General features: G+C 45.6%; 1 protein-coding gene and 2 pseudogenes across 7 annotated transcripts; all 3 read right to left on the minus strand.

The window, feature by feature from the left end:
- Positions 1-163: 163 nt before the first annotated feature.
- LOC136492949 (GDSL esterase/lipase At5g62930) lies at positions 164-4061 on the minus strand. 7 transcript variants are annotated; one of them, XM_066488973.1, is made up of 7 exons: positions 3801-4061; positions 3589-3704; positions 2776-2853; positions 2523-2663; positions 1974-2050; positions 1434-1598; positions 164-668 (listed from the first exon to the last, which is right to left on the minus strand). In XM_066488973.1, exons 1-7 carry the CDS (start codon positions 3871-3873, stop codon positions 512-514), a joined length of 807 nt encoding a protein of 268 aa, XP_066345070.1. In that variant the 5' UTR covers positions 3874-4061; the 3' UTR covers positions 164-511. The 7 variants fall into 7 exon arrangements, 4 of the variants coding, with proteins under 4 accessions (XP_066345070.1, XP_066345068.1, XP_066345069.1 ...); XM_066488971.1 differs by having other exon boundaries at positions 3589-4061; XR_010768252.1 differs by having other exon boundaries at positions 531-668; positions 1434-1582; positions 3589-4061.
- Positions 4062-5154: 1093 nt separating this feature from the next.
- On the minus strand, positions 5155-7353 carry LOC136491657 (uncharacterized; annotated as a pseudogene).
- A 251-nt stretch (positions 7354-7604) lies between these two features.
- LOC136491658 (uncharacterized) lies at positions 7605-8585 on the minus strand (annotated as a pseudogene).
- Positions 8586-12921: the final 4336 nt, after the last annotated feature.

Genomic DNA, 12921 nt, shown 5'->3' on the forward strand with positions numbered 1-12921 from the left:
TTGTATGAGTGTTTTGAGGTTATCTAAACTTTAGACATCAGTGCCTCCTGTTTAGAGCCTTAAGAGCTCAAGTGGCCTAAACTTTAGTGGCTAAAAATACTCGCTACTATAACGAGAAATGGATATCCAAAGCTGTATCCAGAATAGTAAAAAAATACTAGGATATCCGAATATTCAATCCGTTCAGTATCCAAACCAATTCTGGTGAACAAATGATCCAAGGAATATCCATCCCGTAATTTGGGCAAGTGTGGAAAGCGCAAAACATGCCTTTAGTAGCTAATATTACTCCCTACTATAACGAGAAATGGAAGCTAACATTCCTTAATCCAAAAATGCAAGTGTAGCAGAACCAAAACCAGCATTTGGAGAAGCCTGAGCAAATTACAATCTTCAAGACAGGATTTCAAACTCCTAAACATCACACAACTTGAAATCATTTAATTGGAGGGCATTATAATCTTCAATCCAGGATCTAAAACTCCAAAACATCACACAGCTTGAAATCAGTTCATTGGAACGCCTTTTCTGGACAACTGCCATCTATTTTGGAGTGATGAGGGAAGTCATACGGCATGTGTTCTGCTTTCAGACCAGCATTTCTCAGTGTTTCGACAACCTCCTTATGGACAACTGCGTTTCCTTCTGGAGTCAGATGCAGGCCATCACTGCAGGATCAAAACAGAATCATTTCACCATGGCACCAGGATAAAAAAAAGCGAGTAACTAGTCCTGAATTTACAGCTACATTGGAGGTTTAGCAACAGTTTTCTAACTCCCAAGAGCCTTTTTATAAGTACAATAAATAGAAGTATCTTTAAACAAGAACAACAAAATCCAGGGATCATAATTGCAGAAACTTGCAGTGTCTTGAAAATAACCAAAAGTATAGGTTCACAAGAACAATGTTCTATTCTTGCAAGACCAAACAATCACTATTTTGCCAAACCAAAAAAAAAAGTAAAGTTGTTTGTCTCCTAAGTTTATCAATACATTCATGGTTGAGTCTTCACAAATATATGGATGACATTCATGAACAAAATTTATATTAATTCACTACCTATAAGACACACTGTAAAGCCAAACATTGTACAAGCAACCATGGGAAACCAAACAAACAAATAAATTAAAGATCTATAAACCACGCATTATAAAAACAAAGCTAGATTTCATTAAAATAAAATCAGCATACTCTTATAGTGGAAAAACAACACAACATTGATAGACTCATTTTTCTTCCAAGATTGAAATATAACATAAACAAAACATTTATCCTTTGGAATTTAATGATGTATCCAATTAAGGAAAATGACTATGACCATGAAAACTGCAGTAAATTATATTTATTACACTTGCATATACAGTCGAGATATAAACACAGTAAATACCATATGTACAACAAAAGCAAATGAAGTCTGGACTTGAAGTATTACCTTAGGTAAAGTTTCTGCCATCCTTCTGTCTCCTGCATCTTTGACCAGATATTAATGCAGGGTATATGCATTTCTCTGGCTAGTTCAACGCAATAACCAGCATAGACCCCAGCCATTTCATTTGTCCTTTCAGGTAGCTTCCTCGCATCCTGTCCATAAAGTGACCTTTGGGGTAATCAGAATTGGTATGGTCCATGTCAAGCATATGGTAAACTTTGTGGTTAATGAAACATATTGGTCCCTACATGGAGACATGACAAAAAGAAATACCCAAATTTTTCATCATTACAGGGCAGGTAACCAAGAAATACAGGGGCACACTAAATGCTTAAAGCTCCCATACAAGGTGGGAAGTAACAGAATGGAACTGTGAGAAAAAAACATTTTAGTGTAAGTACACAGAAGTGCCACAAGCAAATAGAACTGCAGTCCAACTATTAGCTTGACAGTTATCATTCATTTAACATTTTTGAATCATAATAATCATAAAGTAAAAGCATCATGCATTTAATTGAGTTCAACAAGAGACATTATACCAACCGTGCAAATCTTTCCCTTCCTTCTTCATCAATTGGAGGTGGCGTGATAAGCACAATAACCACGGAACTAGAACAGTCCTGCATTGTGGTTACAGTAAAAATTAGATTGCACCATAAGTACCAGGATAGAAGACTTACCTTTCGATGATTGCATTTGAAACTAACTTTGACTGACTGTTAATCTGTTATAAGTCTTGGGTATTATTGTGGTATAGTGGTGAGACCCATGTTAGCAAAGACAAAAATGTTATTATCAAGATTTTGTTCATTATGTTCATGGTAGCAAATCTGTAGTCTTTCCTAATATACATGAGATTCACATAAGTTTATCACGTCTCTGTTTACAGCGCACTGCTTGGCTGCTTGGAGTAGAATGTAAGATTTTTAAGTTTATCACGTCTCTGTTTACAGCGCAATGCTTGGCTGCTTGGAGTAGAATGTAAGATTTTTTCAGACAACCAATGAAACACGCTTGAGTCCCCAAGATAGAGAAAAAATGTTCCAAGAATATCCAGCTAAAGTTAACTAATAAAGATTGTAAAGAAATTACCTTCAAATGATTAACAATCGTTTTGAGATTGTTTTTATACTCTGAAACTGGAACATGTTGTCGCTCGCTAGTTCTTCCTAAAAGGGCAGCGTCATTTGCTCCAAAGAAAATAGTGGTTGCAAGAGGGGGTGCTAAACCATCCTACAAGGCATATGACAATTTGCTGCGTATCAATCTGTATGCCAACACACTGACTTTACAGCAATATGTGCACAAACACCACGTTGCTATAGGCTGGATGGAACTGTCTTACCAGTGGAAAGATGTGATGTATTAAGAAAAGAGCCCACCTTGTGTTGTATCCACCATAGCCTCTGACAACTACATCAGCCTGGCACAAATGGACAGGATATCATGTACGTTAGTAAGGAAAACTAAGAATGAAAATGGCAAAAACCCACCTAAAAATTAGGGGTGAGGGTTCAAACACCTATCTGCATCCCAATTTCATAGTCTAACATCTGTGAATCTATATATTTTCAATATTCAAATAGTCCCACCTCATGGGTTTGGTAACAAGCTAGTTTCTTAGAGTTCAGCATATTCATCGTCAAGACTGACCCATTTTCCTCGAGTTTGGATAACATTGCTATCTTATATGATTTTCATACTCAGGGCAGGCGAGCCTTGGCACAAGTTATGTAATGGAGCACCTCTACCACCTCCTTGGTACATGGGACAAGCTGGGCGCCGTTCGAGGCTACATGATAGATGCATTTGATAGGCACAAAGCGAAATATGCAAACAAATAAAACTTGCAAGTGTTGGACAAGAGATGCGGGTATTTGAAAAAAAAAACTTAACTTGCACATTGGTTTTTGCAACTTTCCCCAAACTAAAAAACAATAAAATGTTTCACAAGATTTATGCAAGGCACAAATACTGACAAGCACAGCTTGTACACCCACAATGCTTGGACTCGAACATTGAGATCTAATAAGACTTACAATTCCCTGACCAAGCAAGCAATGCATTTACGGCCTACGGGAGGTAAAACAAAACAAAACAAAACAATTCAACCTATCAGACATCAAAGAGAAGGGGAGGGATGAATATACTTATATACCTTGCGCGAGTAGGTGTCAGCCAGTGCGGCACCCCAGCCACCGGGGCGGAAGGACTGCTCGGTGATGGAGTCGCCGAAGAGGACCAGTCGCGGCCGCACCATTTTTTGCGATCCACCTGCCCGAGAGTAGAATGGGAAGATTTCTTGGGGGTGTGCCAAACGCACGGGCGGCTCAAGAGAGGAAGATGGGAGGGGAATACAGCAGCACCTACCTGCAGCGCCAGCGTCGCAGACGGGAGGGTTGGTGGCGGTGGTAGTCGCGGGGCAGGAGCCGGGCGTCGTCATGGATGGGATACGATCAAGAGAGCAGCCCCTGAACCAAAACGGCCGGCGAGGAAGATCCGGATGGCTAAGCAGGGGTCAGGCGAGATGAGCTGCCGAGGGCCGAGGGCGTGAGGCCGGCGGAGTGATCAGGGATCCAGCGGGCCGTCGGCGGCGGTGGGAACGAGTGGAAAGGGCGAGCGGAGCGGGGTCGGGATTATTTACCATTACCGTGAGCGGTATAAAAAGTATCACCTCAGTCCCTCGTGAGCCCTATTCGCTTGTCTTAAAAATGGCTTGTTCGACTTCTTTTTTTAGTTGAAATAGTGTTTCTCTCACAACAATTCAGCCGAAACAGTGTTTTTCAGCCAGTTTCAGCCAAATCGGTTTCTTTTTTCAGCTGGAACAGTGTTTCTCTCTCACAACAATTCAGCCGAAACAGTGTTTTTCAGCCAGTTTCAACCAAGTTTCAGACCAGCGAACGGGGCCTATGTCAATAACTCAATGTGTTCGGTATAAGATGTTATTCTAATAGTAAATATATAAATGCAAGCTATATAGTAACGAGCGAGGATAAAAACATTCGATGGAGGGAACAGGTTCTTCAGGCCAGCGGCTGCGCTGCGCTGCCCTGCTAGCATCGTTCTCCACGCCAGTTTCCGGCATTAAAACGAAGAAGAGATGGAAGTTGGGGCTACATGATTGATGATCTGGAAGGTGAGGTAATTCAAGTGGGTAATGGCAAGCTGAACCACATCTTCCATCCAGATTGGTAGTTGTGGGTGGGATCATCTATAAAATGGAGGAGCAATAGCACAACGAACTCGCAGTTCTGGACATGCGGATGGTCTGCGGCGGGCCTTGTAGGCGGCTGACAGTGAGCCCCGGAGAGGCTACCGTTGCGCCCTGTGCAGGTAGGCGCCGGCACCGGCACCGGCACCGGCGAGGCCCTCCCCGACCCTGTTTCCGTGTGCGAAACTGCAAGATGAGTTCGTGGCTTTGTGCAATAGGAGAAATAATGGCCACAACAAAATGACTAAAGTGCCCTTAATTACATCTGATGGTTGCAAAAATTTCAATGAAGCGGAACCGCCGGTTCTTGCCAAGCACCGTAACATATCTCAAAGCATAAAAAGGGTCATGAACTTGGTCACCGAGGGACCAATTTCACGATCGAAACCTCCTACCACCTCCATAAAATGGCAAGACAAAAGCTATCAAAAAGACCCTGCAGACATCCAAGCGTTCGATACAGGGCACGTGCCCGACTGGCACACAGGCCACAACCCAACTTGACCCCAACCATTAGCCGACGTAAGGGACCATCTGGTGATCCTCTTGCGAGTGCCTCTCCATATCCTTCTTGTGGAAGCTTAGCGCCATCTTATTCACAGTGTCCACGCCTTGCACCAGCTGCTTCTCCATGTCTACCTTTTGAAGTCCTGCCCAATATGTGATGAAAGAACATATCATACAAATTATCTTAGTAGAAGATTTAACTCTTTTGCTCTCGATGCAAACAGAGTTCCTAATTCTCCAGATAGCCCAACAAACAGCTGCCAGTCCCAAGGCATACACTTGTTTACCATATGGGAAACTGTTACTGATCCGTATCCAGTATATATTGATAAAAGTTGCCTGGTCTGCACTTAGACCCAAACGCATAAGCCAATAGGCTCCATACATACTTGGCTGTCATACAGTCAAAGAAGAGATGCTGCACACTTTCTCTGCGCAAAAGGCACAAGAATCATTGCCTTTCCATTTGCGTTTACTCAAGTTATCCTTACCGAGAATAGCATCCTATAAGACTAGCCACATGAATACTTTGACTTTGAGCGGAATCTTTGCCTTCTTCACTACTACATAGGCCATGTTTGGATACTCTAGCTCGGCTAGAGGTTAGAGCTAGTTTCTAGCTTTAGACTAGCCCTAAACTAACTCCAGCCCAAGAGATATTTGGATGCAAGGGTTAGATTAACAATAAATATACTTTTCTAATCATTTGGCTCATTTAAACCATCTTTCCAGCCGGATTTGGTGTGGCAGGCTCTTGTGTGGCCTCCTCCCGCACACAAATGATACAAATACATTATTTTTACAAATCAAGCATCCAAATCACAATAAATTTTAATTTGTCCATACATATGAGATGTGTCACTCAAACTTACAAGTCATCAATCAAGCTAAATAAAAAAATTACACTCCATGAAACAAAGCATGAGCTAATTCATCATGGAAAGCATTCATGTTGACATCTTCAACAAGAGGTTCATCTTCTGGCCATGCTGATGCCGAAGAACTAGGCATTGGGTTATAATTTTCATCCGCATCACAGGCATCAAATTCTCTATCCGCAATTCTGCTCTCTCGAATAAAATTATGAAGAGCCATACAAGCAACAATAATTCTAGTTTGCTTCTCCTCTGGAAATCTTGGCATGTTCAACAAAATCCTAAACTTCATCTTCAACACTCCAAAAGTTCGCTCTATGACATTCCTAACTTTGGCATGTGCATGGTTGAAGGTTTCTTTCATACATTGTGGCGGCGGGCCGTTTTGCCATTGCTCCACATGGTACCTTGTACATCTGTATGGTGAAAGGTAGCCCGGCTGGTTTGGGTACCCCGCATCAACCACATAATACTTCCCTACATATTTTCAAAGGCACACAATGAGACTTAGATGAACAAGTGTAATTGGATAAAAAATTTTGCAAGAAAGTTCAAGTAGCAAACCTGGTGGTGGATGTGGAAATTTGTGATGATGAGTAGTTATGGTATCTTTGAAAACTCTCATGTCATGTACTGAACCAGGCCATCCCGACAACACAAAGGTAAATCTCATGTCGAAATCACAAACAGCAAGCACATTCTGACTGGTCTCATTGTGCCTGTTCAAGTATGGAACTCTCTTACTCTTATCCACCACAACCTTCACATGTGTCCCATCTATAGCTCCTATGCACTCGTTGAAGTGTGGCCAGAATGCTGGATTTTCTAAGTTTGGGTGCACTTCTGGAAATGTTGGGTCCTTGGGTTTAATGTTGTTATGTGCTAACCTAAGGAGGCACCTCAAAACTCTGTTAAATGTCCTGCTTACTGTCAGAGACCTCCTAAAACGATTATCAGCCTGTCTAACTGACTGTGGTGCACCAACAATCCATAAAAACATAGCAAGAGCCTCTACAGATGTCATTTTTTTAGTGGACTTCAACCCATACCTCTGGACCAAAGTATTATGCAACCTGCAAAATAAAGGTCTCTCAACCCTAAACATGTTGTAACATTGGGTTTCTCGGGCTAGTGTCTCATGCACCCAATCCAAACCAGAATCTCCAGTGACCCTCTTAGGTAGTTTCAGGAAGTAGTTATCAGAGTACATACCCAAGATAGGAACCAACTACAGAATCAAATTTTGTTGCTGCACCAAATTGTTGCAGCACATGGATATGATTTCATCCTCACTTGAGCTGCCTCCATCATCTTCTTCTTCCTCAATCATGGGGCCATGATCATCTTCCTGCTTCAACACATGTAACAAACTATTAGCACATAGCATAAAACTTGAACCAGGGTAAGCAAATTAATACTTCAACACTTGACATCATAACTCATAGATTAATTTAAATAGGTTCAACACATAGCATAAAGGATCATTACACCACACAGATAATAGTTCACACGCACATATAATAGTTCAACACCTCACACATAGATGATAGGTTCAACACACATGGACCCAAAAGATCCTAACTACTCCAAATTGTTGTCCCTGCACCATTTCTTGAAGTAACCCAACCTAAGCTCAGGAGTTAACTAGCCACAGAAGAACTCCCTTTGGTACTCTGTTTCGAACATCTTGGACATAGCATAGACAGATTCAATGGTTTTCTCAATGCCACACTCAAATGCCAGCTCCTGACACTTCTTGATAGAAAATGCAGCCTTGTCATTTGCACGTTTCTGGATTTGCTTAGTGTTGGCTGCGACAGATTCTTTGAAGGTACTGGCTATGTCCTTCACAATCTTCACCATTGGGCTCTCGCTCCTCTTCACTGGACTGGTCAAAGTGCTTGTAGTGTTGTTCAATGCCCTCTTGCCCCTCTGGCTCCTCTGGCTGCTTCTACTTGTAGGTGTTTTTGTGCAAACTCTTCTTCTTCTTCATCTTCTGCCCTTGCATCTTGCCCTCATTGTCACCATAATTATCACCAGGCACAAAGGCTATGGTGCCATCCACAGTGTACCCTCTGAACAGTTCATCAGGCAAGTCCTCGTTTGCTGGAGGACTCGTCAGCAACTTCTTTAAGTATGGTTTTTTCTGTTAAGATATGAGAGCACAAAAGTTGATTAGAAACTAGTTATGACAGGAGAATATCAGTTGTTTACAATAAAGATGTATAATCAGGCACCACAACATAGCACAAGCATCATTTTTTCACACGCACTAGTTGTTGCTGCAGTTCACACTCACTAATGTATAGCCAAGTAAAACGGAAGATAGTCCAAACGGTGCCCTCGGTGCTCGGGGAAGCGGTACGCCCTGGCCACCGCTGCCACGGGAAGCCGTGTTGGTGCACTGGGGACGCCGGCCGGCTACTGCGGCGGCCGAGTTCGCGCGCTACCGAACACCACCGCCTGCCCCCGACGACGACCTGCCGGTGTAGCCGCCACCGTTTCCTCCTCCGCGACCGGCTGCCGCCGAGGAGGAGCCACCAAAGGACAGTTGTCGGGCATGCTGGGGCGCCGGAGTCGCCCACGCGTCTCCTACTCCGGCACGCGGTGGGCGATAGGGAGGGAGGCTGGAGCCCCTGCCGTGTCCAGGAAGGAGCTCGACGTCGTCACCCTGGAGGAAGTCTCCATACAGCCGAAGCCCCGGGAATCCCTCCGCCGCCGGCGCTTGCGAGTTGAGTTGAGACCGGCGCGGGCAGGGCCGCTCGCCGACGGCTGCGAGCTCCACAAGTCGTCGAATCCGTCTCCGTCCATGGCGAACTTCTCTAGATCAGAGCACAGCAGAGCGGGGCCGATCTGGAGGTACAAAGACGTGGCTCACTCTCACCTGCGCAGCAAGTGGCCCGGTGGAGGTGACCTGCTGTGGCCGGAGCTTACCAGCAGCGGCCTTGGAGACGGAGGGGAAGGGCGCGGCGAGAGGGAGGGAGGCGGCGCAGGCGACCGAGATCCGCCTCCGGGGGGCCGCCGGCGCTGCTCCTTTGGCGGATTGAAGCGGCGGCGGCGCGGTTGGGACCGGCGGCGGCGCGAGTCGCGATGGGGGGATGGGAGTCGTGAGGATCCGGTGCAGGTGGAGTAATAAAAAATAAGAGTTTCCAGTGGGCCCCACCAGAACTAGACCAAATAATCACCTCTTTTGGGGATAGTTTTTTGGGGTGAGCTAGTTGCAAATAACTCACTCTAGCCCTTCTGTTTGGATACTTTTGGGCTAGTTGAGCTCAAACTAGCACAAACTAGCTCTAGCCCCTGGATCCAAACAGGGCCATAAATTGAGATAGAACATTAAATACAACAAATGAGAACTAAAGTTTATCACACAACTGGATTCATATAAAAATGTATCTATATAAGTATTGTAGAATATGAGCGAATAGAAGAAAGCAATGATGTGCACCCAAAATTTTTATAGAAATTTTAATGCTTATATGCCTTCAAATTATTAGCCCGTGCGGTAGCACGAGATGAGGGACTAACTAAAACAATTGGATTTCTACATCTAGGCCAATAAGTTGTATCTAAACATTTCCGTATTCAATAGCTGAATGGCTTCCCACTACATTGCATTCAGGAGGGACAATACAGTAATGCTGGCTTCGATGAAACTATCTAATAGCAGACATCCTAAAAACAATAATGCTGTCGCCGGCCACACTGACCAATGTGAGCAGATGCACCCGAATCATAATTCGTTGCAGCTGTGAATTTTCATATTTGTGTGACAAACAAAGCTCTCTCGACTCGTAGTCATCCACTCTCATTTGTTTCGTCCATTTGTTTGACGATGATTTTTATATAATTTCTATCTCAAAACGATGATTTTTATATAATTTTCTATCTCAAAACGTGTGAGCCGCTTTCTGGCTGCCTGCGACGTCACTACTACACAAATAATTTTGCAAAACGGTGCTCTTTTATTAACGGCGGCGGTCACAAAATCTAACCGCCTCGGTTAATGCGTATGATTAACGGAGGCGGACACTTTTTATTTACCGAGTGCCCGCCTCATAAAATCGATTTACGAAGGTGGACAGCTTAAGACGACCGCCTCGCCCACCTCCATAAATCGATTTTCGGAGGCGGACACACTATAAAGCCCGCCTCTAAAAATAGTGGCCCAGCTCTTAGCCCAGAAAAAGCCCATATATGCCTTTCGACCGGGCTCATATATAAGCATCACTTAACCTAGCCTCACCTCCCACTCTCCTAGCGCCCCTCCTCCTCTCCCGACCCATCGAGTGCGGAGCCCCTCTCCCTCCCCGACACGAGCGCGACCCTCTCCACCGCACTCCCTCCCCACGCCATTGGCGCCGCACCCCTCCTCTCCTTCTCCTCTCTCGGCTCTCCCTCACCAACCACCGCACCACCCCACCTCTCCTCCTCTCTCGGCCCTCTCTCTCTCTCTCCTACGATGGTGGGAGGAGTTCGTGGGGTGGGAGGAGTTCGTGCCCCAGCGGCGGCTCGCGAGAGCGGCGGGGTGGGGCCATGTAGCCCTTCGGCGCGGCGCCGGACGGTGCCGGGGAGCCCTACACCGCGGCATGGGCTCGGTGGCGGCGGCGCGAGCTCGGTGGTGGCATTGTTCGGTGTAGGGGCCTTTGCCCGAGCGAAGCATCCTTTTATGGGATCATCCTCGGGATATAGGCCACACCTCTCAGGAGCATCTATCTCCCCATCACATCAGGGGAACCGACCAATTTTCAAAAGGAGGTCCTCACCTTCAAGGTGGTGGATTTCTTGGGCACCTACCATGCGTTGCTTGGGTGCCCATGCTACACGAAGTTCATGGTCGTTCTTCACATTGATTGCATGAAGCTCAGGATGCCCGAACCACAGGGAGTCATCACCATGGAATCACCTACCCCTAAGGCCTACCTCTATGAGCATGAAGGCGCGGCCCACACGACCACGGCTGTAACACCCCAAAATTTGCCACTTTTGAAAATAGAGTTAAAATAATTTATTTGTGAATTATTGTGCACATGAAAACATAGAAAAATAAAAAATTTCATTAATTTAAAATTTATCATAAGGTAGAAACGTGTTTGTTGCATTCATGCCGGTCGCACCTCGTGTTTCTATGTGCAAAATATGTGTTTTTTTTACATTTAGGAGACGAATATCTATCTCTTGGAATTTTTCAGCTTCTTTCTGTAATTTAATTCCTACCTCCTTCACCTTAATCTTTATGTTCCAAGTTCCCAACAATATTTTTATGAGCTCCAAATACTTTATTTGGGTTCATCATGTTCCAAAGTGTCTCTGGGAATTTTTCCCAAATTTTCGGAGGTCTCGGAGTATTTTTCGTGGCTTAAATATTAATTCTGGACTTTTCTAAAATTATTTTATCCACAAAATTAATTAATTCCAAAAATAATAAATCTCTCATTTTTCCCAATGCTCAAAGCCCATGTGCAATAATCCTAATAAATCCTAAAGGCCTATGCATTTATTTACGAATGGGCTTTAATGATTATTTAGGCCCATTAGTAAATGTGGAGGGTGTAACATCAATTAGTACCATATTGCTAGTTAATGTAGATGTGGGGAGTTTTTCTCCCAATAAATATCTACCAACCCCTTGGGCAAAGCACACCAAAGCTACCATAAGGGGAGCCCCTAGTTTGGGAAATCCCTCGTGTAGTAAATTATATTTTTCTCTTCTTTCTCTCACCGTTGCCGCCGTCATCGCCGCCGTTGTCCATGCCGCCGATGAGCCATCCGCTGTGCCAAGCTCTGCGCTGCCTCCGCTTGCTCCGTGCCGCCGCAATCCTTCGCAGTAAGTTCGCCATCTCCTCCTCTATCCTTCCATGTCTTCTCCATCGAGAACCATGCACCGCAGGGTCATTTTTGAGTTTTGCCGCCGAGCTCCGTCGCCGGCCATGGCGCACCACCTCTGACATTCTTCGTACGAGCCATCTGATGGATTTGAGAAGAATCAACTGCCACTGACAAAGATCAACTGTCACTTCTGAGGCTTGGCCTCGTTCCATACTCGCGAGCTTGGCCTCGAGTTAACTGACAACTGCCACTGACACCTCAACGGAACCGACTCACTGCACGATGGAATAGATAGGATATACAAATAATTTAAATTATGCATCTAGAGATACAAAATCCTAAGAAAGCAAGCAATTAGGTACGAAATTGAAACGCGGGCTTGCTACCTAGTGAACCGGTGAAATGGCAAAAAGAGGTACGGACAGGGAACCACCGAATCGGCGAGGCTAGGGTTCGCTGGTCGGCGTGGATCGGCGGCACTAGATTGCGATTGAAGTCACCGGCGAGAAAGTAATGGGGGCGCTAGGGCACTGCAGGGGTACGGCGGGAGCGAGCGCTGGGGCACGAAGGAGGAGCTACTGTTCGGGCAGCGCTAAGGCACTGGAGCACGTGGCTGGCGGTGCAGGCGCTCGGGGCGTGCGACGGTGGCGCAAGCAGAGACACGACGGCGCTAGGGCGTAGGGCGGCGCTACGGTGGTGTGCGGGAACGGCGCAGAGGATCACGGCGTGGGGCGTGCGATGGCGCGGGGAACTATGGCTAGGAGGGGGAAGGCGTTGTGGACGCGGCGGCACTAGAGCAAGATGGCGGCTCGGGGGCGGTGCGGTGAAGTCGGCGGCTAGGGTTAGGCAGCGGCACAGATGCAGGGCAAGGGTCACGGTGACGGTTATAAAGGGGTCCCCCGTGGGATAGAATAGGAAACGGAGAAAGAGTTCGCAATCCACACGATTTCTATTGACCAGGCGCTCCGGTGGCAGTGACCGGATGCTGCCACCTAGCGTCTGGTCGATTCCAGAGAGGTCCAATTCCTCTGGAATCACGACCGGACGTGTTCGGTGGACACCGACTGAA

This window comes from Miscanthus floridulus, chromosome 11, assembly GCF_019320115.1.
Source record: "Miscanthus floridulus cultivar M001 chromosome 11, ASM1932011v1, whole genome shotgun sequence".
Lineage (NCBI taxonomy): Eukaryota > Viridiplantae > Streptophyta > Magnoliopsida > Poales > Poaceae > Miscanthus > Miscanthus floridulus.

Bases quoted from the DNA above. Each gene is read 5' to 3' on its own strand.
- LOC136492949 (XM_066488971.1), bottom strand. From the start codon at position 3,873: ATGACGACGCCCGGCTCCTGCCCCGCGACTACCACCGCCACCAACCCT. The intron at 2,854-3,588 runs GTATATAAGTAT...CATTTGTGCCAG, and splicing joins CTGACACCTACTCGCGCAAG to GCTGATGTAGTTGTCAGAGG. The intron at 669-1,433 runs GTAATACTTCAA...TTGATCCTGCAG, and splicing joins TGGCAGAAACTTTACCTAAG to TGATGGCCTGCATCTGACTC.